At 46.7% G+C, this 27336-nt stretch overlaps 1 protein-coding gene across 1 annotated transcript in view; it reads right to left on the bottom strand.

Moving 5' to 3' along the window:
• The window catches only part of SEPTIN5 (septin 5), a 28704-nt gene extending 26249 nt beyond the window's left edge, over nucleotides 1-2455 (bottom strand). The window contains exon 1 of the mRNA XM_035097954.3: nucleotides 2166-2455. Coding sequence (XP_034953845.1) covers nucleotides 2166-2255 — 90 coding nt within the window. The 5' untranslated portion in view covers nucleotides 2256-2455. The remainder of the gene's footprint in view (nucleotides 1-2165) is intronic.
• Nucleotides 2456-27336: the final 24881 nt, after the last annotated feature.

Consider the following 27336-nt stretch of genomic DNA (forward strand, 5'->3'; position numbering starts at 1 on the left):
GATAGGGAGCTAGTGGCCCTCTAGGGAGCTTGTGGCCCTCTAGGTGTTGTTGGACCACAACTGTCATCACCCCTTGCATCACTGACCCTGCTTGCTGAGACTGATGGGAGATGTAGTCGAAGGACATCTGAAGGACCAGAGGCTCCAGGCCCCTTTGAAAGCCTTCTCAGATGAACTGGTGGTTTACCACCACATCTAGTGGCAGCAAATTCCACAAATTAATTGCATGTTATAAAAATAAACATAAAAAGGAAGGAGACTCCATAAACTCTCTAGCCACAGCACCACCAAAGAATGCCATAAAACAGTTAGGCGTTAACTTTTATGGGCTTGGAAGGACGGACAGCAGGGGAAAGTTCGTCTCCTGCTGGGACAATACCATTCAGTGCTTAAACTTGAATAGGGCCATAGCTCAGTGGAAGAGCATCTGCTTTGCATGCAGAAGGTGCCCGGTTCAATCCCCAGCATCTTCAGTTAAACCCCTGCTTGAAATCTTGAAGAGCTGCGGTCAGTCAGTGTAAAGGTAAAGGTAAAGAATCCCTGGATGGTTAAGTCCAGTTAAAGGCAACTATGGAGCTGCGGCGCTCATCTCGCTTTCAGGCTGAGGGAGCCAGCGTTTGTCCACAGACAGCTTTCCAGGTCATGTGGCCAGCCGGACTAAACCGTTTCTGGCACAACGGGATACCGTGATGAGTGCCAGAGCACACGGAAACACAGTTTACCTTCCTGCTGCAGCGGTATCTATTTATCTACTTGCACTGGTGTGCTTTCAAACTGCTAGGTTGGCAGGAGCTGGGTTAGAAGAGCAATGGGAGCTCACTCCATCAAACCGCCAACCTTCTGTTTCCCAAGCCCAAGAGGCTGAGTGGTTTAGACCACAGTGCCACCCGTATCCCTGCCAGTCAGTGTAGACCAGGCATCCCCAAACTGCGGCCCTCCAGATGTTTTGGCCTACAGCTCCCATGATCCCTAGCTAACAGGACCAGTGGTGAGGGAAGATGGGAATTGTAGTCCAAAACATCTGGAGGGCCAAAGTTTGGGGATTGCCTGGTGTAGACTGTACTGAACTAGGTGGATCTGTGGTCTGACTCAGTACAAGTCAGTTTCCTATGGTCCTGTGAATTAATGGAGGGGATATTAAGGAGCCTTTGCCCCCTTTGTCACACTGCCTACTTCCTCCTTTGGACGGCATGCAACAGAATAGGAAAAGCCTTCCCAAGAGACCCAGAATGCAAATTCTACCTCCCTGCCATCTGTCTCGAAGAGGGTACTGTTGGGAGGGGCATCTCTCCTGAAAGGCAGCTTTGAAAATGAAAATTCAGAAGTAACGAAATAAGAACAGATTGCGGCTCCAGCCTTTGCCTGTGCACTGATCCTCAACTCAAACCTGACTCTGGCTGGCTCCCTCCGTCAGGCCCAATAGCATCCTAGGCTAAAAAGAAAGTGCAGGAAATTTATTCGCTGTCTTCCACTGAATTCCCTGCCCAAAGCAAAATCATCTTCATCATGTGCATCTCGCAGTTTGACTCGGCACGGCGGAAGACATCTATGTCTAGAGTTAGCATAAAAGCAGACTCCCTGGGCACACACACCCCAAATGATGCCCCCACTGAATCAGAAACTCACACATCACTGCCCCCCAGCTGTCTGCACACCGGCGGTCCAGCGACCGGGCACTGATCGATCCAAAGTGGGTCAAACGCCGGCTGCGATCTCTTGCAGCCCAAGACACACACGCAATTGTGCGTTCACGCAAACACATTGCCCGATGAAATTGTACCCTATCCAAAACGTCAGACCCAAATCAGGCACCCACAGAAGGCAGCATGTGTACATCAGTGTGTTTTTTCCTTCTGGCCTCCACTGATGTGAGCAGCAGCGATGGGAGGACCGTGCAGAAAACAGGCTGGCGTGTTATTTTGTGGCTTGTATTTTATATAACCCACCGCAGCCTCTTGCAGATTCTGGGCCCCTCTTCCCCTCCCCTGATCTCCCGAGCTCTGCCTTCACCTCCTTACTAGCTTCCTCCTGCTGCTCTGCCCTTCAGGAGTCGCTTCTGTGGCTAACTGCTTCTCCTCGGGCACCATTCTTGCGTACCCCCCCCCCCCGCTCCTCCTCCTCCTTCTCTCCAGCTCTCGGCTATTACTATAAATATACCCTTGTACCTTCAGCTTGGCTGAGTGGCTTCGCTGGGTCTGGGTCCTGGGAGAAAGCAGCCGCTCGACTAATCGCTCCTGAAGAATGATTGAATCCATAATAACCAACGGCAGGCCAGACCGGGAGTCACCATGGGCCAAGCCGGAGAAAAAGCCCAGCCCATGCACTCCCTCCCAGTGTTGACTAAATCCATAAGGCTGCCACCCCCGCCCACACACAGGGAGAGAGAGGGAGAGAGAGAGAGAGAGAGAGAGAGAGAGAGAGAGAGAGAGAGAGAGAGAGAGAGAGAGAGAGAGAGAGAGAGGCGCAGCCAGAGAGAGAGAGGCGCAGCAAGGCCAGGAGCTCCGACAACTACCAGCTGGCTAGAATTTCCTGTGCTGCTGTTGCCGCCTTGCTCACAGGAGGGTGGAAGAAATATCAGACAACAAAGGCAGTGGCTGCTATGGGAGGAGAAGCAGCTCCATGGGTGGCAATTTCTCCAGACAGTAGCAGCAGCACGGCGTAATGGTTGGAACAGGTCTGACTCGGTTCTGAGGCAGCTTCCTGCCCCGGAGACGAAGGGTCCTCTTCATCGCTTTGACTGGTGAACCAGAAGCTCTAAGAAGGAGGGAGGGTTATTGGTTGACGGGCCTCCAACCTTTCTCCCATGGTGGAACTCAAGGCGCTGAGATCAGCCCCAACAGTCCCTGTCATCCAACGTCCTGTTCTCTCTCTTTTTTTTAATATAAATTTATTTCTTTGGTTTTTCAAATTAAAGTTTTGCAGAGATATATCAAACATAAACCATAAAAACAAGATTCCAAGGAATCTCCTGGACTTCCATCCTCCCCTTTGTGGCTCCAATTATTAGTCATCTCCTCCCGCATCTTTTATGAGAAGGAGCGTCTCCACCCCCATCGTTCTGCCCGGACACTGAGGTCCAGTGCCGAGGGCCTTCTGGCGGTTCCCTCGCTACGAGAAGCCAAGTTACAGGGAACCAGGCAGAGGGCCTTCTCGGTAGTGGCACCCACCCTGTGGAATGCCCTCCCACCCAAGGTCAAAGAGAACAACAATTACCAGACCTTTAGAAGGCATCTCAAGGGAAGCTTTTAATGTTTGATGGATTTCTGTATTTTAATGTTTTGTTGGAAGCCGCCCAGAGTGGCTGGGGGAACCCGGCCAGATGGGCAGGGTAATAATAATAATAATAATAATAATAATAATAATAATAATAATAATAATATATGATGATGATGATGATGATGGTGATAATCTTTTACATCTCCATTGTGTCAAGAATTCACCATTAAACTACAAGTGATATTCCAATCCTACTAACGATTTTAACTGTTTATACAACGGTCTTTAAGATAAGTTATAAATTTCCCCTATTCCTTATTAAAATTTTGGTCTTCCTGATTTCTGATTCTTCTGGTCACTTTAGCCATTTCAGCATAGTCCATCAACTTCATCTGCCATTCTTCTCTGGTAGGGACTTTATCTTCTTTCCATCTCTGGGCCAGGAACATCTGCGCACCCATTGTCGCATACAGAAATAGTCTTTTCTGCTCCCTTGGGGTTTCAGCACCTAAAATTCCTAAAAGGAACACCCTGCTCTCACAGTGGCCAACCAGATGTCTGTGGGAAACTCGCAAGCAAGATTCAAGCACAAGAGCCCTCTGCCCTCCCATGGATTCCAGCAACTAGAATTCAGAAGCATCATTGCTTCCAACTGCAGAGCAGAGCCATTGTGGCTAGGAGCCATTATCCTCCATGAATCTGTCTAATCCTCTTTCAAAGGTTGTGGCCATCACTGCCTCCTGTAGGAAGGAGTTCCATAATTTGTGTTTCCTTTCATCTCTCCTGAATCTTCCAGCATTCAGCTTCATTGGATGCCTATGAGTGTTATGAGAGAGTCAACAGTGTGATGCAGCAGCTAAAAAAGCCAATGCAATTCTGGGCTGCATCAATAGGAGTATAGCGTCTAGATCAAGGAAAGTAATAGTACCACTGTATTCTGCTCTGGTCAGACGTCACCTGGAGTACTGTGTCCAGTTCTGGGCACCACAGTTCAAGAAGGATACTGACAAGCTGGAACGTGTCCAGAAGAGGGCAACCAAAATGGTCAAAGGCCTGGAAACGATGCCTTATGAGGAACGGCTTAGGGAGCTGGGTATGTTTAGCCTGGAGAAGAGAAAGTTAAGGGGTGATATGATAGCCATGTTCAAATATATAAAATGGTGTCATATAGAGGAGGGAGAAAGGTTGTTTTCTGCTGCTCCAGAGAAGTGGACATGGAGCAATGGATTCAAACTACAAGAAAGAAGATCCCACCTAAACATTAGGAAGAACTTCCTGACAGTAAGAGCTGTTCGGCAGTGGAATTTGCTACCAAGGAGTGTGGTGGAGTCTCCTTCTTTGGAGGTCTTTAAGCGGAGGCTTGACAGCCATCTGTCAGGAATGCTTTGATGGTGTTTCCTGATTCAAAGATGGAGGGGAAACTTTCTCTAGCCACTTCCTCTTGTGCACAACTTCTCTTGTGACCTCTTGCTTGCCTTTCATGTCCCCAGTGCCCTTTCCTCATAAGGGAAGCAAGCTGCAGGGATCCGCTGGCTACTTCCCCCTGGCTCGTAGGGCCAGATCTGGCCCGCAGCTTAGCTACCCCTGTTTTGAGAAACACTTGCCAGCACAAAGGCAAAACCAGGTGGTGTTGTTTCAAAGCAGGGAGAGCAGCCCTACAACTTGAGTTCTGCCCAAATGGAGAAGAGCATCTTGCCAGGTTCGGTTAGGAAACCAAGCACACACCCTTGAACATTTTGCAAAGTGAAAACAAGGGCATGCATGGTAACAGCCTTAGTCTCATGCTACATATTGTTTTGCAGGCTCCACCCTCTCCATTGCTACATGTCAAAGGCTCTTTGCGACATCCCTTCCCTTTGCAGTAGCCCTTGTCCTTCCTCCACCGATACAAAAGCCAAGAGAGACATGGTTCCTAGATTACATGATAACCTGGGAAAATGTCACCGCCCAACAATGTTATCATCATTTTTTAACATGCCTCAGCACTGCATGGCACATTAGGGTTCCTGTATACACATCTACCAACATCATTCTCTTGATATTCAAGCCCTAAACGGCCTCGGCCCTGTATACCTGAAGGAGCGTCTCCACCCCCAACGTTCAGCCCAGACACTGAGGTCCAGCACCGAGGGCCTTCTGGCGGTTCCCTCACTACGAGAGGTGAAGTTACAGGGAACCAGGCAGAGGGCCTTCTCGGTAGTGGCACCTGCCCTGTGGAACGCCCTCCCATCAGATGTCAAGGAAATAAACAACTATCTGTCTATTAGAAGGCAGCTGAAGGCAGCCCTGTTTAGGGAAGTTTTTAAGGACTGAGGTTTTTATTATGCTTTTAGGATGGCTGGGGAAACTCAGCCAGATGGGTGGGGTATTATTATTACTAGTACTAGTACTAGTACTACTACTACTACTACTACTACTACAGTGGTACCTCGGTTTATGAACACAATTGGTTTCAGAAGTCTGTTCATAAACTGAAGCGTTCATAAACTGAAGCGAACTTTCCCATTGAAAGTAATGGAAAGTGGATTAATCTGTTCCAGACGGTCCGCGGAGTACTTAAACTGAAGCGTTCATAAACTGATGCGAACTTTCCCATTGAAAGTAATGGAAAGTGGATTAATCCGTTCCAGACGGGTCCACGGAGTACTCAACCTGAAGCGTACTTAACCCGAAGCATGGGTGTAATTGGTTCCGGAAGTCTGTTCATAAACTGAAGCGAACTTTCCCATTGAAAGTAATGGAAAGTGAATTAATCCGTTCCAGATGGGTCCGCGGCGTTTGTAAACCGAAAATTTGTAAACCGAGGTGTTCATAAACCGAGGTTCTACTGTACTACTGACAGGAATAGACTAATCTGTCAATTTCATTTTCTCTCTCTGTTTCTCATTTTTCCACACTTAAATATAATGGTCCACATTTCCTCATCAGTTTGCAAACTAAAATAAAGAAATAAATACAGAATACTGAACTTTAGTGTGAACTAATATACACATTTTTGCAAAGCGATCCCTCCTTATAGATTTTTGTATACTATTTGAATGCATCTATTCATGTGAATATATGCACCTCTATGCACACTTTCCCATGGTACATGCATTTCTGCACACATTACTTTGCTGAAGAACTGCATTGCAAAATTCAGAGAAGTTGTGAATCTTATTTATTTATTTATTTATTTATTTATTTATTTATTTGTTATTGAAATTCCAGGCCCATACAATAATCAAAATTACAATAATCAAAACTAACACAAATTGGTGAAAAATACAGCAGCAAAATCTTTTCAACCCCCCACCACCCTGCCCTCCACCCACCCTTTGGTGTTTTAGTGCTTCCAGCCATTCTTATCTTGCGTCTTAGTATTTTGAGTTTATGTATATACCTAACTTTTAAATAGGCAAATTAATTTTCAACTTTGCTCCAGACCTTTTGTGTCCGGTTTTTCACTTTCTGAAATATGGCAGCCCTAAAGAAGCGAACATCAGTGAATTCTGCTCCTGTTTCCATTTTCGCCAGGGTTCTGCAACATCCCTAAGAGGAAGCGAGTTTTACACAAAGAAGAAGTCTGTTTGCAAAGCAGGCCAAGGCTGGAGCTGCAATAGCGTGCTCACGCCAGAGCAAGAATTTCATTAGGTTATAAATCTAAAAGGCCTCAGGCAGCTGTTCTAATACATCTGTAAGTGCCTCTCTTGGACTAATCTGCTTTGGGATGTAGTTGTGGACCTCCAAGGCACTTGCCATTTGGCTGATTGGTAACCTGGCCAAATCGCAGCCTGTAAATTCTCCTTGAAATATGGCAGGAGCTTTCCTAACACCATCCATTGTCCAAAGGAAACAGAATAAGCACATCCCCTCCCAGCCTGGCCACACCAACGCATGAAAAAGAGACACAGAGAGGAGGTGAAAAGAGAACAGACTAAATAAGATACACAACCAAACAATGTTAGAAACTGAGACATATAAACTAGGTGCCAAATGTCTCCTTAAACCAGGGTTGCTGTCGCCCAGACAGAATGGTGAGTTGCCATTTTGGGGGCAGACGGCTGGAAATGGCAAAATACGATATATATTTTTGTTCCTGAAATACATTCTGATTGTGAAGATAAAATATAACTGATAGAACTCCAAGGGGCGTGTTGTTAGTATGTGAAAACAGACAAGATACAAGGATCCCCAGGCAGACATCTTCAGATGATGGAGACGTCAGGCATCAGAAAGACGTCAGAAATTCGGGCGCCTGCCGAATTTCAAACACTGCAACCAGCCACAGGGAGTAATGAATATCCAGCTTGTACTGGTTGCTGTTGTTTAGTCGTTTAGTCGTGTCCGACTCTTCGTGACCCCATGGACCAGAGCATGCCAGGCACTCCTGTCTTCCACTGCCTCCCGCAGTTTGGTCAAACTCATGTTGGTAGCTTCGAGAACACTGTCCAACCATCTCATCCTCTGTCGCCCCCTTCTCCTAGTGCCCTCAATCTTTTGTACTGGTGCATTGTGGGAAATAAGAACATGAGAAGAGCCTGCTGGATCAAGCCAATGGCCCATCACAGCCTGTTCTCCCAGTGGCCAAGCAGATGCCTCTGGGAAGCCTACAAGCAGGACAGCGCTCTCCCACCTGAATATTCATACAGCCTCCAACACTGGAGGTAGAACATACATATCATGGCTTGTAGCCACTGATAACCTTGAGCTCTATGAATTTGTCACTTCCTCTTTTAAAGTCACCTGAGTTGATGGCCTCTCGTGAGCTAGTTCCATACGTGTTGTGCGAATAAGTCCCTCCTTGGGTCTGTCCTGAATCTGCCGACATTCAGCCTCAAAAGAATGGCCAAAGGCCACCGAGTTCTCTGCCCTGCTGTCCCCAAATGCAAAACACAAACTCACCTCCTACCCACTGAGGGGGGAGAGCTTGTTGGAAAAAAGCAGGACCTGGTCAGTGGCACCTCTCTGGGGCGCTTGGGGCCAAGCAATGACCCACTGCTGGTGCCCCATAGATCAAGGACTTTGATGGGGAGTCTGCCCTGGGTATCTTCTAGGTGCTTTAATCCAGCGTTTCTCAACCGGTGTTCCGCGGCACACTACTGTGCCGCGAAACACTGGCTGGTGTGCCGCGACGAGAAGGGCGATTTGCACTGTCACGTCGCTGACCCGCCAGAAAGGAAGCCGGCCGGGTCACGACGCGAGGCGAGCGCCGGCGTCGTGACCCGGCCGGCTTCCTTTCCGGCGGGTCAGCGTTGTTTATTGGCGGCCGCCAGGCACGTGACAATGCAAATCGCCCTCCTGGGGAGGAGGAGGCAGGCGGGGAAGGCTGCGCAGGGCTTCCCTTCGCCGGGCCAGAGCGGCGGCGGCTGCCTGGGGCGGCTGGGAGGGAGGTGGCGGCAGCTGCGCGCCCGTGTCTGCCCGCCTGGGGTCTGTCCCCGCTCGCTCCGCAGGCTCTGCGCCTGGTGGGTCCGCCTGGCTACCGTGCAGCAGTTCTTCAGCAGCATGCTTTACCGGTACGTCTCCCCTCCAAACTAAACTAAATATAGGGCGGCACAGAGTTGGTGTGCCGCGGGATTTTATTTCATAGAAAAGTGTGCCGTGGCCCAAAAAAGGTTGAGAAACACTGCTTTAATCAACCCCTCTTCCCGGGGAACTCTGGGAACCGTAGCTCTGTGAGGAGAAGAGGGGCCTCCTCGCCATTCTCTCCTCCCTTAACAAACTGTACTTCCCAAGGTTCCTTGGGGGACTGACAAAATGGTACAGGGGTGCTTTAAATGCAGAGTGTGGCTGTGGGCCTAGTTAAATGGTGACCTGACTCAGAATGGGCTGGAGCACAGAGCATCTCCCAAGGCAGGTGCTTCTATAGCACATTGCAGCAAATCCCAGCTTCCAGGGCAGTGATGGGCAACCTTTTGAGCTTGGTGTGTCAAAATTCGCCAAAAAACCGAGCATAACTCGGGTGGTGTGTCACTTCAAGGGAAAAAACCATAATTTCGCGATATTTATAGTTTAAATAACAAAAATGTATAATTGTAATATATACCGGTAACTGTATTTAATAGACCAAAAACTAATTATTTAACCAAACCAAACCAAAAACAAACCTTATTTATCACAAAGTGCCCAGAGTTGTTGAGCTTTTTTGGGGGAGCTGCTGACCAAAGTTTTGGAGGTTTTTTTTGGGGGGTGCAAAAGTTGCTTTGCTTTCTTGGGGGGGTGCCCCAAAGCTGCTGCGCTTTGGGGGGGAAAGAGAACAGAAATAAATGACGAAAAGTACCTTCTCTGGAACGCAGCACTGTCGTAGTCTTCCGAAGCGCCCAAAAAAACAGCACAGAATGGGTTAAAAAATGAACGCTGTTACACCCAATCATCGTCTGCCAAAGCACCAGAAAAAAACAGCACAGAAAGGGTTAAAAACAATCTCTGGCTACCAGCAATAACCTGTAGCGTGAGGAAGAGTGGGAGAACAAATGGGGGGGCAAGAACAACAGCGTGAATGGGCTGATAGGGCGCATGCCAGCAGTGAGGGCTCTGCGTGTCACGTCTGACATGCATGTCATAGGTTTGCCATCACTGTTCCAGGGATTTCTGATTCTTGTACAAACTTTAGGATCGAAGCGAATTCCTTGTCATTCAAGCAAGCTGTTCGGTGCTGTGAATCAGGAGAGGGTAATTATGTGATGCAACAGCTGTCATGCAAGAGGAAGTTCCTGGGTCTTGGAACACTTCCCAGCTCTCTTCTCCTTTCCTACTTCTGAACAGCCGCTCTAGCTCCATTAAAAAAGTCTATTTTTAACCTCCCTGATGACGTGTTGTCAGGAAAGACCATTTTGCCGGCGTTTTGGCTTTCTCTTCTTTCGACGCCTTCGACCCCGTCTCCATTCACAACTTTTGAAATCCGGCTTTCGTAAGAGATGGCTTCCCAGGAGTCGAGAGCGATGGCTCCCTCTAATAGTGAACAGGGGTGGCGAGTGCCGATGGACATGGAGGCAGAACATGGTTGGTGATAAACCAGAGGGCAGTATCAAGGAGACTGCGGGGGAGTTGCAGGGGGGGGGCTGAGATCAAAATCAAAACACTAATGATCTCTAAAGGCAGGAAGCAAAACCTCCCCGCTAAAAATAAAAATAGCCCAGCAGGACTGAGCATTCTGAAGAGCCACGAAATGTTGCCAGTTGGAAAAGGAAAGTGGAAAACTTGGGAGGGTGTAGGAATGGAATCTTCTGGGAAAGGGGCATGGCTAGCTGGCTGGCAGAAACCCTGAGCAGGAATCCTATATAATAATATGCAAGTGTCTCTGCGTCCAGTCCCTGTGTCCCTGTGTCCGCGCTACTGCGCATGTGCCCCACGGACACAGGGATTGGACACAGAGACACTTGCTCGCGTGCCCAGGACACTCTCATGGCAACTGGCTCTCGCCGAGGCTCCCCGGCCGGGTCCTGCCGGGCCGAGCCTCACATGCCCGCCGCCGCTGCCCTCCTTCCCCGCCCACCCGCGTTAGCAGCTGCTGTGGCAGGAAGAGTTTGCGGCACTTTCCCCCACACCTCCGCCTCTCTTTTCTCGGCTGGCTCCCTCAAGCGCCGGCGTTGCCATTGCGGCCGCAGGGAGCTCCGGCACTGCCAGGCAGGAGCCCCGCCTCACGTGAGGGGAGCCTTTGCCTCAGAGGGGAAAGGCGGGAAGAAAAAACGCAAAGAAGGAAAGAGGGCTCCGCACGGTGGAGGAGGAGGAGGAGGAGGAGGAGGAGGAGGAGGAGGAGGAGGAGAGAGTAAGGAAGTGTGCGGGAGTATCTTCCTTCCTTCTCTCTCTCTCTCTCTCTCTCTCTCTCTCTCTCTGCGTCTCCCCTCACCTGTGCCTCAGTCCCAGAGGCGGGGAGCCGGAGTCGTCCCCCTCGCTCGGTCGTGGCTGGCGGCCCGCTCCTCACTGCACCCCGCCGGGCAGGTCTACTTGGGAGGAAGCGGGCTTCAGAAGGCTGCCCCCCCTTCTCCTCCCAGACGCAGCAGCCTAGCGCAGAGAGGGAGGGAAGGCCGCGGCCCCGCCACTCCTCACATGTTCTAGCGCCCGTTTACTGAATGGGCTGAATGACACTAGTACTCCCATAAAGTGTTTTGCAATGCATCACAGCATTTCATGTAGGTTTCAGTTGTGACGTACACGGAATACTACAGTTGTTGGCAGTGTTCGGGCAGGAATCAGCAAAAATGAATGGGAAAATTCGGACATTAGACGTATAGCAACCAAACTTTGCCCGAAGAAGCTCAACAACTTTTGTGTCCAGATTTTCACTTTTTGAAATACAGTCGCACCTTGGAAGTCGAACGGAATCCATTGCGGAAGTCCGTTCGACTTCCAAAACATTCAGAAACCAAAGCGAGCGCAGCTTCTGATTGGCTGTAGGAAGCTCCTGCAGCCAATCGGAAGCCGCGGAAGCCCCGTTTGACATTCAGCTTCCAAAAATAGTTTGCAAACCAGAACAGTCACTTCTGGGTTTGCGGTGTTCAGGAGCCAAAACGTTCAAGAACTAAGCTGTTCCAAAACCAAGGTACGGCAGCAAACCTATGACATCTAAACATTGCAACCGCTATGTTCCCAATCTGTGAACAGTGAATTTGGCAGAAACAGTGGCTCTGGTTAATGCTGCTGGCATCAAATCAATATTTAGTGTGGTGGCATCTACACTTTGTAACTCCCTGCCAATTTCTCTATTCAATCAGTTTGAATGCCGCTTTATATTTATATTGACATCAGGCTTTTGGGGCACCTGCTTAAAACATTTCTGTTCACACAAGCTTCTCCAAACACATGGTTCTTGGCACATTTTAATCCGTTGTTGTTTAAAAAAAATTAATGTTTTTAATTTTTAAAATTGTTTTATTGATAATTTTAATATTTCTTGTAAACCACTCTGTAGTAAAACCTCCAAGCGAAATATAAATGTTGTTAAATAAAACAATTACGGTTTTCCAGGCCCCTCCTTGAAGGGAGGCTTGAAAGGTAGTGACAAAAGGCAGGGCCTTTTCAGTTGTGGCTCCACATCTACTAGAGACTGCCATTCCTCGCCAACCCCATCTGACCCCCCACCAAACCCAACACCCCTCCCTTCACATCTCACCCAAGCTCTCTTCCCCTTGCAGTCCCTTAAAGCCCCCACAGCTTATTCAAGCCCTGCCCCCAGGTCCTCACATTTCCTCTGTGTCCCTCCATTCGAAACTGTTGTTTAATGCTGCCATTTTAAAGCCTGCCTTCCCACTTGCTCCCGCACCCAACTTCACACAAATCCCAGATCGTGATGCAGCACTGCAAATCCTCCAGTGGGAGTTATGTGACGACAGCCTTACAGTTTTTTATATATAGGAAGATATATAGGATAAAGATTGGAGGTGTTGTAGGAAAATGTTGGTGCTTTATGCGCATTTTTCTATGGGATAATGTATTTATGCTTATGGTTTTTAAATATTAAGTTGCTTGGAAGCCTGCCAGGTAAACAAAGGACTAATAAATTTAATAAATAATTTTATTAAAAATGTAAAGTGGTGAGATGAGTGTACTGTCTCTCCCCGAATGACCTTAGGCTACAAAGAACACTGCATTATTTTTATTTTTATCCCAGCTGCTTTTGCCCCACTTGGTACCAAGCTGATTCCGTCTCGTGCATCAGATAATTCTCTCTAAGGGAGCCCTTTGTCCACCGAGTCAGCAGCTGCCTCAAATGGAGCGGCAACAATCCAGGTATTCTGCCCCAGCCATCTTAAAAGGACACTCACTTCCTTTGAGTGCAAAACAAACCCGTGGGTGTGCCCGGCAGTTATTTTCTTTTTGGTCCGAAGTTATTGGGCTGTAGTCAATGCTAGTCCTACTCAGAGTAAACCCGCTGAAGTCAAGGGGCCTAACCTAGTCATGCTCATGACTTTTAGCGGGTCTACTCTGCATAGCCATAAAGGCTACGCTGTTCCTCCATGGATTCTGCTGGGAATCGCAGGTAGGCACTGTGCTCTTGTGCCTACAATTGTAGGTTGGAAGGAATCCAGAGGGTCTTCCAGTCCAAGCCACTGCAATCCAGGAGTCTATGGTTCCCTATTCCTGGTTAAAGGTAAAGGGACCACTGACCATTAGGTCCAGTTGTGACCGACTCTGGGGTTGCGCGCTCATCTCACATTATTGGCCAAGGGAGCCAGCGTATAGCTTCCAGGTCATGTGGCCAGCATGACAAAGCCGCTTCTGGCAAACCAGAGCAGCACATGGAAACGCCGTTCACCTTCCCGCTGTAGTGGTTCCTATTTATCTACTTGCATTTTGACGTGCTTTCGAACTGCTAGGTTGGCAGGAGCTGGGACCGAGCAATGGGAGCTCACCCCGTCACAGGGATTCGAACTGCCGACCTTCTGATCAGCAAGCCCTAGGCTCAGTGGTTTAACCACAGCGCCACCTGGGTCCCTGGTTATGTTATTATTATTTTATTTAAAACTAGCTGTACCTGGGCACGCGTTGCCGTGGTAAGAATGTTGGGTCAAAGATGGTTTTTTCTTACCTGGGAAGGTATTTTTGGAATGGAAGAGTCGATGGAGGTTAGGATAGGTGAGGGGTGGGTCTGTGTCTGTGGATTGTAGGGTCTCCCAGGGTGGGTTGGGTCTTGGGGAGGTGAAAGGGTCTCCTGGAGTGGTCTGGCTCCCGAGGCAGAGGCGACGTGTTTGGGGGAGGCCTGGTGGTCAGCGCGGTAGCAGTTCTCAGACCAGCCTGGCTCCCGAGGAGGTGTTTGAGTGTTTGGCGGGGCGTGGTGGGCGGGGGGGGTATTGGTTCCCGGACAGGTCCGATTCTCAAGGAGGTGGGTGAGTTTGTGGTGGGGTATGGTGGGTGGTGCGGCAGTGGGTCCTGGAGAGGGCTGGTTCCTGAGGAGGTGGGTGAGTCTGTGGCGGGGGCTGTCGGGTGGCAGGGTAGTGGTTCCCGGAGTGGGTTGGGTCTCGAGGAGGCGGTCAAGTTTGTGTCGGGGGCTGCCAGGCAGCCCGGAAGCATTTCTCGGAGTGGGCTGGTTCCCGCGGAGGGGGTTGAGTTTGTGGTGGGGCCTGTTGGGCGGTGCGGCAGCGGTTCCCGGAGCGAGGCGGCTCCCGAGGAGGCGGGTGTGTTTGTGGAGGGTTCTGCTGGGCAGCCTCGTCCTGGACTTAGTGTCTCCCGGACGTCTGGGATGGTCTGGGGTGTCCTGGTCTCTGGGGTGGAGTGGTTCTTTGACCGTGTACTCTGTCGGCGGAGGGGTCTCCCTGGGCGGCATGGGTCGTGTCAGAGGCAGGGTTTGTGGGGTGTGGCCTAGTCTCCATGGGGAGGGAGGAGGTGGAGGTGGAGGAGGAAGAGGTATCGGGATTATGCCACTGGAGGGCGCTATTTTTGTTTGGGTAAAAACACATTTTTACCTGTGTTAGGTATGAGATGTGTAGAATCCAAGGTTATGCAAACACTTGGGTATTGGCATGGACCATTGTGTCCAAATTTCTACACAATTGGTCAAGCGGTTTCAGAGAAAAGTGGAGCCCACAATTCCACCGTTTCTACATTAGATAGATAGATAGATGATAGATAGATAGATAGATAGATAGATAGATAGATAGATAGATAGATAGATAGATAGATAGACAGATTCTTATTCTTAAATAAATAAATAAGAATAAAAATGTGCACCCCACCACCAAGACCATTCCATTGTAACTACCCAACCTCCCAAAATTTCAACACCTCTTGCGATGGTTTGACCCCTTTCAGTTTTAACAGTACAAATTCAACAAACTCCCTCCATATCTCCTCGAAATCATTTCTCCTGCATATCCCCCATCTTACCTTAATGGCACATGTTAATTTGTCATTAATAGCTATATCCCACACCTCTTTATACCACTTTTCCATTTTATATTCTGCCTGCCCCTTCCTCTTCCTAGCTATAATAATTCATGCAGCTGCCAATAAATTTGTGAGCAAGTCCTTCACAGCCTGTGAACCTTCCACCCCATCATAAATTGATAATAATGCTACCTCTGGACTTTTGGTCATCTTTAACCCCGTGATTTCTGCTATCTCCTCAAACACCCTTTGCCAAAATAATTGTACTTATTTACACCCCCACCACATGTGAACATAATTCCCTGTTCCCTAACATCCCCCTCCTTCCTGGTTATGTTATTCTTCTTATTGTTGAAGATATCGTATACATCCCAGATTACTAAGGGGCTGTTTGTGGTTTTCAACCTTTTTTTTTTTTTTTTGCTTTTAAAAAACCCCACCCAAAACCTGTAATCTGTCGCAGTAGAACCATCACCCTCTCTCCCTGCCCCCACACAAAATGAGAAAGAGAAGAGAGGGGGGAAACTAGTAATTCATTAAACGGTTGCCACATTTCGAATTACAAAACTTCCTAAAGGGAGGCGGAAAACCTCCAGTTTTAAACAGACCGGCTGATGATGAAAGTGCACACAATATTTCAACAGAGCAGATATATAAGCATACAGCATGGGCGTTCTCTGCACAACAACATCTACCAACCAGGAAATTGGATAAGGAAATGAGACAGTAACCAGGGGCTCACATCAACCACCGGCTCCTGACTTCTCAGGCAGACAGGCCTTCTCACCTCCCTAAATGTCACTTTTAATACTGGACTCTGTTGTTCATCCCGAGAAGCAACCAATGAGTTTTAGCCCTGTGCAAATTAAAAAACCCTCTCCCTTTTTGCAGAATTCTGTTCTTCCACTAGAGGGGTCCACCGGACTGCAATACAGGCAGCTAACACCTCCCGTCCCTTGTCAATCTTCTGTGTACTAAATTAGCCAGTCCATTGTTTGACTGTTTTCCAAACAGGGTTCTGTAGAAGGCTCCCCAGGGTGGTCTGCGAAACATTGTCATTCTGGGTGAAATACTTATTACCACATTTTTCTTCAGTTTCTTGATTTGCATGGGGCAGGGAAAATAGGGGGCTCAAGCTCTTCTGGGTACATGACCACACAACAAGGGTCCCTTAACCAGAAGAAGAAGAAAAAGGATTGGGAACCAAAACAATAAACCTACATAGAGCAACAGTGTTTTGTGTTGTGTAGGTTCCTATGATGTAAGTAATGGGCCCCGCCTGCTATCCTGCTTATCACTGTAGGTCCGTATAGTTAAAGCTATGGTTTTCCCAGTAGTGATATATGGAAGTGAGAGCTGGACCATAAAGAAGGCTGATCGCCAAATAATTAATGCTTTTGAATTATGGTGCTGGAGGAGACTCTTGAGAGTCCCATGGACTGCAAGAAGATCAAACCTATCCATTCTTTAGGAAATCAGCCCTGAGTGCTCACTGGAAGGACAAATCATGAAGCTGAGGCTCCAATACTTTGGCCACCTCATGAGAAGAGAAGAATCCTTGGAAAAGACCCTGATGTCGGGAAAGTTTGAGGGCACTAGGAGAAGGGGACGACAGAGGACGAGATGGTTGGCCTGTGTTCTCGAAGCTACGAACATGAATTTGACCAAACTGCGGGAGGCAGTGCAAGACAGGAGTGCCTGGCGTGCTATGGTCCATGGGGTCACGAAGAGTCGGACGCGACTAAACGACTAAACAACAACAACTACTACTTCATTATTACAGTGGTATCTCTGTTTAAGAACACAATTGGTTCCGGAAGTCTGTACTTAACCTGAAGCGTACTTAACCTGAAAGTAATGGAACGTGGATTAATCCGTTCCAGATGGTCCACAGAGTACTTAAACAGAAGCGTACTTAACCTGAAGCGAACTTTCCCATTGAAAGTAATAGAAAGTGGATTAATCCATTCCAGACGGGTCTGCAGAGTATTTAAACTGAAAGTACTCAAACCAAAGCGTACTTAAACTGAGGTATGACTGTAATATACTTCTTCTGAATTGTATTTCACTATTAATATACTTCTTCTTGGTTGTATTTCAGTTCAACAACAATTACTTTGATAAAATACATGTTTTGTTATGTGCAAATGGCTTTATATACCTATTAGGTCCATAAATTACCATATATTCAACACAGAAAAAACAGTGACAATTTGTTGTTGACAGCTGGACATATAAAGGGCCCCATTACCTTCAGTAGCTTAGGGCCTCATCAAACCTTAATCCAGCCCTGGGCTGGCTCAAGGCAAGTCATGTATTCGAATTTCCACAGTGGAGATGCAAAATAGAGTTGGGTTCCCCCCCCCCCCACTCAAGGACTCCACAAGAGTTGGCCTCTCTCCAGCTAAAGCTGCCCGTGACCTCGAGGGGAACAAATTTTGGTATGAAGTGACAAGTATTATGTTCCTGCGCCAGCAATATCAAAGCAGCCGAATGACAACAAAAAGACGCGCGCACCGAGGCCCCGGACACATAATACAAACATGGATCCTCCTTTCCGACCCGGGGCAAAATGAGAACAACCGCCCCTTTGTCTCTCTACCCTTGGCAGAGTGAAATCAAAGGAGCCTGGAAGTGCTTTGTCTCCATCTGACATGTTGAGTGCAGACATGTTTGGGAGGTGGCAGTTTTTATGAAAGGGTGAATTATTTTACCCAAACGAGCCGTCGGTCAGCTGAACTGTACACTTGAGGCCCTAGGTGCTGAGAGCACACAAGCCTTATATTCACTCTTTCGGGCCTTTGGGTCCAGGGAAGGGCTGTAGCTCAGCACTAGAGCACATCACATTGCAAGCAGAAGGTCCCAGGTTCAAAACTAGGCATCTCCAGGTAGGGCCGGGAATGTCCTGGGCCTCAACCCCTCGGAGATCTACAATTTCCAGAGTGCTTTATCAATCAATGCCTCTTCCCAGGGAATTCTGGGATTTGTGGTGCTTTAAGAAGAATAAGAGTTTTCCTAACAGCTCTCAACACCTTTAAGAAATTACATTTCCCAAGGGGAATAGGTCTGACTGTTTAAAGCGGCATGATTGATGCTTTAAATGTACGGTGTGCCATTTGGAATATTATCACTATTTCCCAACATCAATCTCTCACGTTTCTTCCGCCATGTACTCTTGCAGCCCACATGCTCTTAGGGTTAATCAATAAATAAATCTGAACAAGACCGGTGAAAATTCAAGGAATTTTGGGATAGTAAACAGAAGACAATTAACTATAGTCTTTCTGCCATTTTTTATGAGAAAGTATGGCTTCACCCAAAATGACCAACATTTAGAAGCTCAGAATAGCAATATTAACTTTATCATAAGTCCGCTTCATTTTATAGGTATTTGTTACTCCACTTCTGTACTTAATATTATTTTAGATGGGATTTGGACAAGGATTTATCCACAGGTTATTTTTATTAACATTATGTTATTCTGTGTTGAAGCAATGATTCTTCAACATCAGCTTTGTTGGACTGGTCATGTTGTGCGGATGCCTGATGATCGTCTTCCAAAGCAACTACTCAATTCTGAACTTAAAGATGGAAAGCATAATGCTGGTGGACAACAAAAGAGGTTTAAAGACTATCTCAAGGCAAATCTTCAAAAATGTAGTGGAAACACTGACAACTGGGAAACACTGGCCTGCGAGCGCTCCAGTTGGAGAACAGCCTTTACCAAAGGTGTCATGGGCTTTGAAGATGCTCGAACTCAGGACGCAAGGGAGAAACATGCTAAGAAGAGGGCAAATCCATACCGTGATCAACTCCTGCCTGGAAACCAATGTCCCCACTGTGGAAGGACGTGTGGATCCAGAATTGGCCTCCACAGTCACTTACGGACCCATTGTTAAAACCGTGTTTATGGAAGACAATCTTGCTCGGCTACGAGTGATTGCCCAAGAAGAAGATTCTGTTTCCCAGGAGTTGCATCCTCTTAATCTCCAAATAAAATAATTTTAAAAGATAACGATAAAGGCAACCAAAAAAAGGGAAGGTCTGTGCCTTCCTTCTCATCGCACTTAACATACAAAAAAAATGAAGAATGTGTCGCTCCCATGACAACCATTTGCTTGTCCCCAATCTCAGCGTGTGCCTCTTATTTGGCAACCGTGGCTCACGCTCCTCCTAAAGAACTAAGCCCTTGGCACTGCCACCAGATGTCAAAGACTTTGGATTCGGCTCCATTGCTCTGTGTTACACCAGCGACCCTGTTTGCCCTCCAGAAAGGTCCGCTGAAGGCTCAAAAGGAAGATGGCACCTGCCACCTCTCCTGAGTCGCCTCAGTGTCAGCATGGCACTGCCAGCTTCCCTGGGTGCTGGGTGGGCTACTTGGCACACAACTCTAGAGCTAGCAATGACCAGACGTAAGTCACATTCGCACCATACGTTGGACTTCCCCCAAAAGAATTCTGGGGGCTGTAGTTTATTAAGGGTGCTGAGAGTTGTCAGAAGACCCCTGTATTCCCCTCAAAGAGCTACAATTTTAGGAGAAATTATTGAGCTATTTAGATCTGGAGAAATTAGCAAATTCAATCAGAGGGGGTAGTAAGCAGACATTTCATCAAAGCTGGGAGAAATTTGGAGATTATATGAAGAGGCATTGTCCCACACTAAAAACCTGGATCTGTGTCTAACAATCTGTATTGTTCACAAAATTATGATCATAAGAGGAACAATTAGGGAAGTATATTAAGTTAATGGAAGCAGTAACTAGTTTAATTTAGTTAACCCAGGATGAAGATAAGTGGAAGTCGTATGGGAGGAGAGGACAATTTTATTTGTTTTGTTTTGCTTTGTATAGTATGTTTATTTATCATATGATGGTTTAATTTGATTTAGTCTGAAAATTGATTAGACAGAAAAGGATAATAGAGTGGTATGATAGAGTAAGATGGAGTTGTGTAATAGAGTATATTTATAATTTTATTTATTATTTGAAGGTTTGTAAATTTATGATTTGTAAATTTTATGTTTTATGGTTTTTGATTATTTTCAATAAAGTTCATTTTAAATTAAATCAAAACAAAGAAAGAAAGAAAGAAAGAAAGAAAGAAAGAAAGAAAGAAAGAAAGAAAGAAAGAAAGAAAGAGCTACAATTCCAGAGCACCCTCGGAAGATGGGTTGATTGTTAAACCATAAGGGTTTGGGGATGGGTGAGTCTACGCCTCCTCCATCTCTTTTTCTTTCCTCGCCTGAACTGCAACGGAAATCATCCTTCTTTCTCAACGCCAGAATTTCACAACTCTGCCAAGTCTGTTGCTCAAGCCCGCTTCATTTGGGGGAGGTCAAGCAAGTTCTCTTTTCTCAGCATTCGTGGTTCCGCTTTCATCCGAGCATCATCTATGCAAATAACTATCTGAATTCTCCAAGGTCCAACCAACCTCGGGTAACCAAAACGGCAGCGCCCATCCACAGGAGGAAGGTTTCGACAGGCTTGGGGAACAAGAACCCAAGGTTTCTAGAAGCACAAAAACTATTTGTCAGGGTTGGGAGTGCAACTAAGCAGGAAAGTGACTCCCAATGGTGGCATGGAATTACGACGGACATTTGGAGTGGTGGAGGCAACAGAATAGATTATCCTGAAAGAGGGCAGTGACTGACCAGTGAAATAGCAGGTCAGGAAATGCAACAGCTGTATACTGTCTGTACTTTGTTATATAATAAAAAAAGTTTGTGAGCAGCCTAGAGGTCTTCATTGTTTGACAGAAGAGAAATGTCATAAATAAGAATAATTAGTGACATGGAGGGTTTTTATTAAATAGAAAAGGGTGGCGATCTACAGGCCCCTCCTTCCACACACATATTAGTACAATAGGTCTTAGTATTACATTTGTAAGTTGCTCTGGGTCACTTTTGTGAGTAAAGCAATTAATAAATATTATTGATAACAATAATAATAATAATACCAGAGGCCTTTACAGTCTGTAAAAAAGGGGGGGGGCTGAAAATGGACTGGATTTCAATGCACATATAATTAGTAGAAGAATAAAGAGCTACCAGATGGAAATAGTTTAAGGAAGCTCATTTCCTAACAGCTAAGCAGCCTAGACATTCCAAATCACCAATATACAAATATTCAGAGGCAGAACATAAAAACATCATGCCTGGCAGCCAATGATAGCTTTATCCTCCGCGAATCTGTCAAATTCCGTTTAAAAGGGCCCTGGTGGATCAGGCCAATGGCCTCTCTAGACCGAGACCCTGTTCTTCCAGTGGCCAACCAGATGAGGAGGCCACAAGCAGGACTTGGATGCAGCAGTTGTCCTCTTACCCCTCATGATTCCCACCAACTGGGAATCGGAGGCCTACTTCCTCCAATAGGGGAGTTGGAACATCGCCGCCCTTGTGGCTGGTAGCTGTCGGTAACCTTCTCCTCCAGGAATTTGTTTCACCCTTGTTTTGAAAGCCATCCAAGATGGCGGTCATAGCAACATACTGTGGATCCAAATTCCATCGTTTAACTCTGCACAGTGTGAAAAGGTCTGTCCGTCTTTCTGTCTGTCCTGAGTCTTCCAACATTCAGGTTCATTGGGTGGCTCCAAGTTCCAGTGCTTTGAGAGAGGACGTTCTATGTTTTACACACCCGGCATAATGTATATTCAGCGAATATTCATTACCACCACACACACACACACAAAGAGAGACCATGGCTTCCTACAAACATGGCAGTAGCAGACCCTCCAAGTGTCCCTGTTTTCCAGGGAGGGTCCTGGAATAACAGAAGCTGTCCGGGTTTCTGATTTGATCCCTTAATGTCCCGCTTATCCTTAGGGTGTCCCTTTTTTCATCGGAGAAATGTTGGAGGGGACGTCTCTAATTTCTTCAGAGAAATGCTGGAGAGTATGCCATAGGAACTGCCTATTGACAGGAAACATGACAGGAAAGATTGGCTGCCAACCTTCGTCACTAACTGAAGCTGCCATATTTCCAGGTGGAGCTTCAAAGAAACGACAGGGAGAAGCGAGGGGAAGCTTTAAAAGAAACCACCCTGTTGGAGGGGGCCTGTGTGCTATTTAGTAGTTCTACCCACTGCCTGATGCTGAAAAGCCAGAACGTGCTTGCAACCAGTTTACTTGTGGGATTGCCTTACACCATACCTGCCCACTCAACTGCTTCAATCTGCAAAACAGGCACTATTACAAGTGCCACATAATACCCTTCGAAAAAAATCAATCTTTCAGTGTTGTGGCATCTAAACCTTTGGAACTCCCAGCCTATTGACAACAGGCAGCCATCTTCACTATACTCTATTTTTCCCCCCTTTTTTGCCGCCCGCTTGAAATATTTTGGTTTAGGCAAACACATAAAGGCAGGCGAACTAATATCAATGTACTGGAAGAAGCAAAGATCACCAGTGTTGAAGCAATGATTCTTCAACATCAGCTGCGTTGGACTGGTCATGTTGTGCGGATGCCTTCCAAAGCAACTACTCTATTCTGAACTTAAAAATGGAAAGCGTAATGCTGGTGGTCAACAAAAGAGGTTTAAAGACTGTCTCAAGGCATATCTTAAAAAAATGTAGTATAAACACTGACAACTGGGAAACACTGGCCTGTGAGCGCTCCAATTGGAGAACAGCCTTTACAAAGGTGTCATGGGCTTTGAAGAAACTCGATATCAGGATGCAAGGGAGAAACAAGCTAAGAGGAAGGCACGCTTGGCAAATCCACACTGTGATCAACTCCCGCCTGGAAACCAATGTCCCCACTGTGGAAGGACGAGTGGATCCAGGATTGGCCTCCACAGTCACTTACAGACCCATTGTTAAAATCATGTTTATGGAAGACAATCTTACTTGGCTACAAGTGATCGCCAAAGAAGAAGAAAGGCAGGTGTGTTTTAACCCCTTTTACTGCAAATCTTAATTATTTTTTAAAATTGTCTTTAATTGCTCTCCCTGGTTTTTATTGATAGTTCTAATAGTTCTATTAATAGTTCTAATAGTGGGGACCCAGGTGGCGCTGTGGTTAAACCACTGAGTCTAGGGTTTGCTGATCAGAAGGTCAGCGGTTCGAATCCCTGTGACGGGGCGAGCTCCCGTTGCTCGGTCCCAGCTCCTGCCAACCTAGCAGTTCGAAAGCACGTCAAAATGCCAGTACTGTAGATAAATAGGAACCGCTACAGCGGGAAGGTAAACGGCGTTTCCATGTGCTGCTCTGGTTTGCCAGAAGCGGCTTTGTCATGCTGGCCACATGACCTGGAAGCTATACGCCGGCTCCCTCGGCCAATAATGCGAGATGAGCGCGCAACCCCAGAGTCGGTCACGACTGGACCTAATGGTCAGGGGTCCCTTTACCTTTAATAGTTCTTATTAAACTCCTTGGAGGTTTAAGGTATGTAAATTTTGTTCAGTAAATCAGCAAGAGTATCCCCAACAGATGGCTAATTTTCTTTGAATGCTCCAGTACCGCTGTGTAGCTCCTTTGCATCATACCAGCATAATCTGAGATTTTTTTTGTTGGGATGTGAGTAAAGAGAGGAAAAGAATTTGGTTCTGTTCGCATTCCAAGGTGAACCTAACTAACAGACCGTTTCTGAAACAAAACACAACCTGAAGCACAGCCGTCCTTCAATGTTTGCTCTTCCCTGGATTTGCAGTGTAGCTCTCAATCCAAGTAATGGGTGCAACAATGCATCTACTGGGGTAAATTGTGCCTAAAAATGCATATATTCATAACAATAACATACAAAAAGGTGCTGTGTTAATGAGAATTGCATGCAAACAGGAGATTATCGGGAGAAAGTCACCTAAAAATGCTGGTTAATTTTAATAAGGACCTCCTTTTTTAAAAAATGCAGACCGGTGAGGAAATGTGGAGAACTGAGCTGTAGATCGCAGACATCCTGCCTCCTGCCCAGCCCATGCAGACAGAGGTTATTATGTGCAAGCAATAAATAAATCTGCATTTAGGCAAGGAGCCTAAATATATGGCTTGCGGCAAAGTATTTCAGAGGAGGCCTGTGACATACCCTCCAACATTTCTCTGGTGAAAATAGGGGCATCCTATTCAATAATAATAATAGTAATAACAATAATATTTATACTCCACCCATCTGACTGGGTTGCCCCAGCTACTCTGGGCAGCTTCCAACATACAGTGGTACCTCGGTTTATGAACACAATTGGTTCCGGAAGTCTATTCATAAACTGAAATGTTCGTAAACTGAAGTGAACTTTCCCATTGAAAGTAATGGAAAGTGGATTAATCCATTCCAGACGGTCTGCGGAGTACTTAAACTGAAGCGTTCATAAACTGAAGCGAACTTTCCCATTGAAAGTAATGGAAAGTGGATTAATCCGTTCCAGACGGGTCCGCGGAGTACTCAACCTGAAGCGTACTTAACCCGAAGCATGGGTGCAATTGGTTCCGGAAGTCTGTTCATAAACTGAAGCGTTCATAAACTGAAGCGAACTTTCCCATTGAAAGTAATGGAAAGTGAATTAATCTGTTCCAGATGGGTCCGCGGCGTTCGTAAACCGAAAATTCGTAAACCGAGGTGTTCGTAAACCGAGGTTCCACTGTATATAAAACTTAATACAGGGCTGTAATACATCCAGCACTTCCTGGACATAGCCTGTATTTCTCCATCGAAAACTGTCTGGGCGAAATTTTCAAAAATCCAGGCATATGGCAGCCCATATCGGAAGTGTTGATTTTTTGGTGAATTCCCTCCCCCCGCCACCGCCACCGCAAAAAAAAAAAGCTTTAATGAGCTCAAATAGCTTTAATGAACAAAAATAAACTTTGGTGTCAGGTTTTTCACTTTTTGAAGTATGGGAACCGTAACATTACGAAACATCAAGCATTTAAAAACTTCCCTAAACTGGGCTGCCTTCAAATATCTTCTCAAGGTTGTATAGTTACTTATCTCCTTGGCTTAGGGGGGTCGGATAATTCCACACCCCCGATATTTCTCTGATGAAAATAAGGACATCCTAAGGAAAAAACAGAACATTCTGGGATCAAATCAGAATGGCGACTGACTGCTGTGGGCAGAAGGATGCAATGGAATATCTGGAATCCTGATTTATTGATTTATTTATGTTTTATTGTGGGTCTCACTTGTAAGAATGCAAGAGCAGTCCCGCCGGATCAGGCCAACAGCCCATCTAGTCCAGCATCCTGTTCTGACAGTGGCCAGTCAGATGCTTATGGGATGCCTGAAAGCAGGACCTGGCTGCAACAGCAACCCTTCCCACTTTGCTGGGAATCGTGAGGCATACTGCCTCCAACAGTGGACAGCTACGTTATCCCGTTTCTGTGGGGCAATTGCAGGAGTGGGCTGTTGCCTCCACGCTCTGCTTGCCAGTTTCCCAGCAGCATCTGGCTCTCCACTGTGGGAAACAGGATGCGGGACTTAATGGCAATTTGGCGTGATCCAGCAGGCCTCGTCTAATATTCAAAATTCCTAATGCAAGCTGAGTTGCATGAGAAAGCGAGCTCACCGCAGCCTCGAGAGCCCCCGAGTCAGCACATGAATCAATCTTTTCACATCGAGAGAGTGTGGGTGTGAGGATGCATCAGTTTCACACATTTATATCCTCTTGTTCTCCCGCCACAAGTGGGCTCTGCAACAAAATGTTGCAGCATGACAAAAATAACAAAAATAAAAACAAACAACAACACAACATCAGAAAACAAACAAGCAAACAAAAGTGTAAATAAAAACAACATCAAATCCATAAAATGCGATTCTCCGAATCCTGTGACTTCCCTCCCCCATACCCTCCCCTGGTTCCTTAATTTTCTTTTTTCCACTGCATGTCATTTCTACTCCAAATTATTTTTTTCTCCCTCACATTGCTTACATTATTTCTAAAATCACAAGTGTTCTTAAAATCCTGCCAATGTATTAACTTGTTTACAATATTTTTGTAAGTACATAATAAACATTTCCCATTCTTTTTTTAAAAAAATTGTCCTCTTCATTTCTGAGCTTTCCAGTTAATTTAGCCATTTCAGCATAGTCCATTTAAAAATAAAAATAAACTGTTGCAGCATGAAGTGCTGTCGTACTGTATTCTAGGCACTGTATTCTATTCCCATACAGTCGTACCTCGGGTTGCGAACAACTCGGGTTGCGAACAACTCGGGTTACGAACTGTGCAAACCCGGAAGTATTTTCGCCCCGCGCGTATGTGCAAAAGCGCCACAGCATTTGCGCATGCGCAAAGCACGAAAATAGCAAAAATAGCGCTTTGCGCATGCGCAAAAAGGCCTTTTCAGGTTACGAACTTTTCGGGTTACGAACTGCGACCCGGAACGGATCGCGTTCGTAACCCGAGGTACCACTGTACCTCAATTTTAAACTTTTACTTTCTCCTCCTGCTTAAGCCCCATGAAATCTGCACTTCCATCTCCACTTCATTTCCCCAACAAACACCTCTCAAGGCCCCCCAAAAGATATGATCTGACTGGTGTCAAGAGTAGGAACAAAGTCTGCATGCAACTCTGGAAACTCAGAAGTCAAATTTTCTTTAGCGGGCCTTCAAGGTGCGGGAAATTGTCAACAGAGCAGAAGGGAAACATAAGCGTTCGCACACTTTCCCCCACTCAACCTTTCCAAAGATCTCATGTTGCACAACTTATTTCACCCGTTTTTGCCAAGGAAGAAAAAGAAAACCATTCAGAGCCTCGCTAGGTCTGCCTGCTATATAATTATTACTTTAATCTGGTTCTGCAAGGCCAGTGAAGTTCATAGCTCCCGGGTTCAGAATACAAATCTGTCCAGCCTGAAACACCCGGTTACATACAGTGTGAACAGAGTGCCAATTTTCCTGAAACAGTTCTCCAGTGTCGTGGACTGGCTGGACACAGAGGGATGGTGGAGGCACTAGCTGGGCCACACACACCCCACAAGGGGCGAAGGCTCAGAGCCCAGGGATTGGTGGCATACCCTCCAACTCCCGGTAAGGAATATCCGGGATCAGCAGTGGCGCGGCACCGGAAGTCGCTTCTACTCATGTCCGGACATGCGTAGAAGCAACTTCCGGTGCCAGCGCTGCCCAACTTCCGGTGCCCAGACATGAGCAGAGCGGCACTGGAAGTCGCTTCTACACACATGCATAGAAGTGACTTCCGGTGCCGCTCTGCCCGATTTCCGGTGCCCAGACATGGGCGGAGCGGCACCCGAAATTGGTTCTGCGCATGTCCAGACATGCGCAGAAGGAGTCTCCCTGGCAGGTAGGAAATCCGGGGGATTTACGGGATTTTTCTCTATTTGGGATAATGTCGGGAACCGGGTTTAAATACGGGGGTTTCCCACGAA

The sequence above is a fragment of the Zootoca vivipara genome, chromosome 16 (assembly GCF_965207765.1).
Source record: "Zootoca vivipara chromosome 16, rZooViv2.hap1.1, whole genome shotgun sequence".
In the NCBI taxonomy this organism is placed as follows: Eukaryota; Metazoa; Chordata; class Lepidosauria; order Squamata; family Lacertidae; genus Zootoca; species Zootoca vivipara.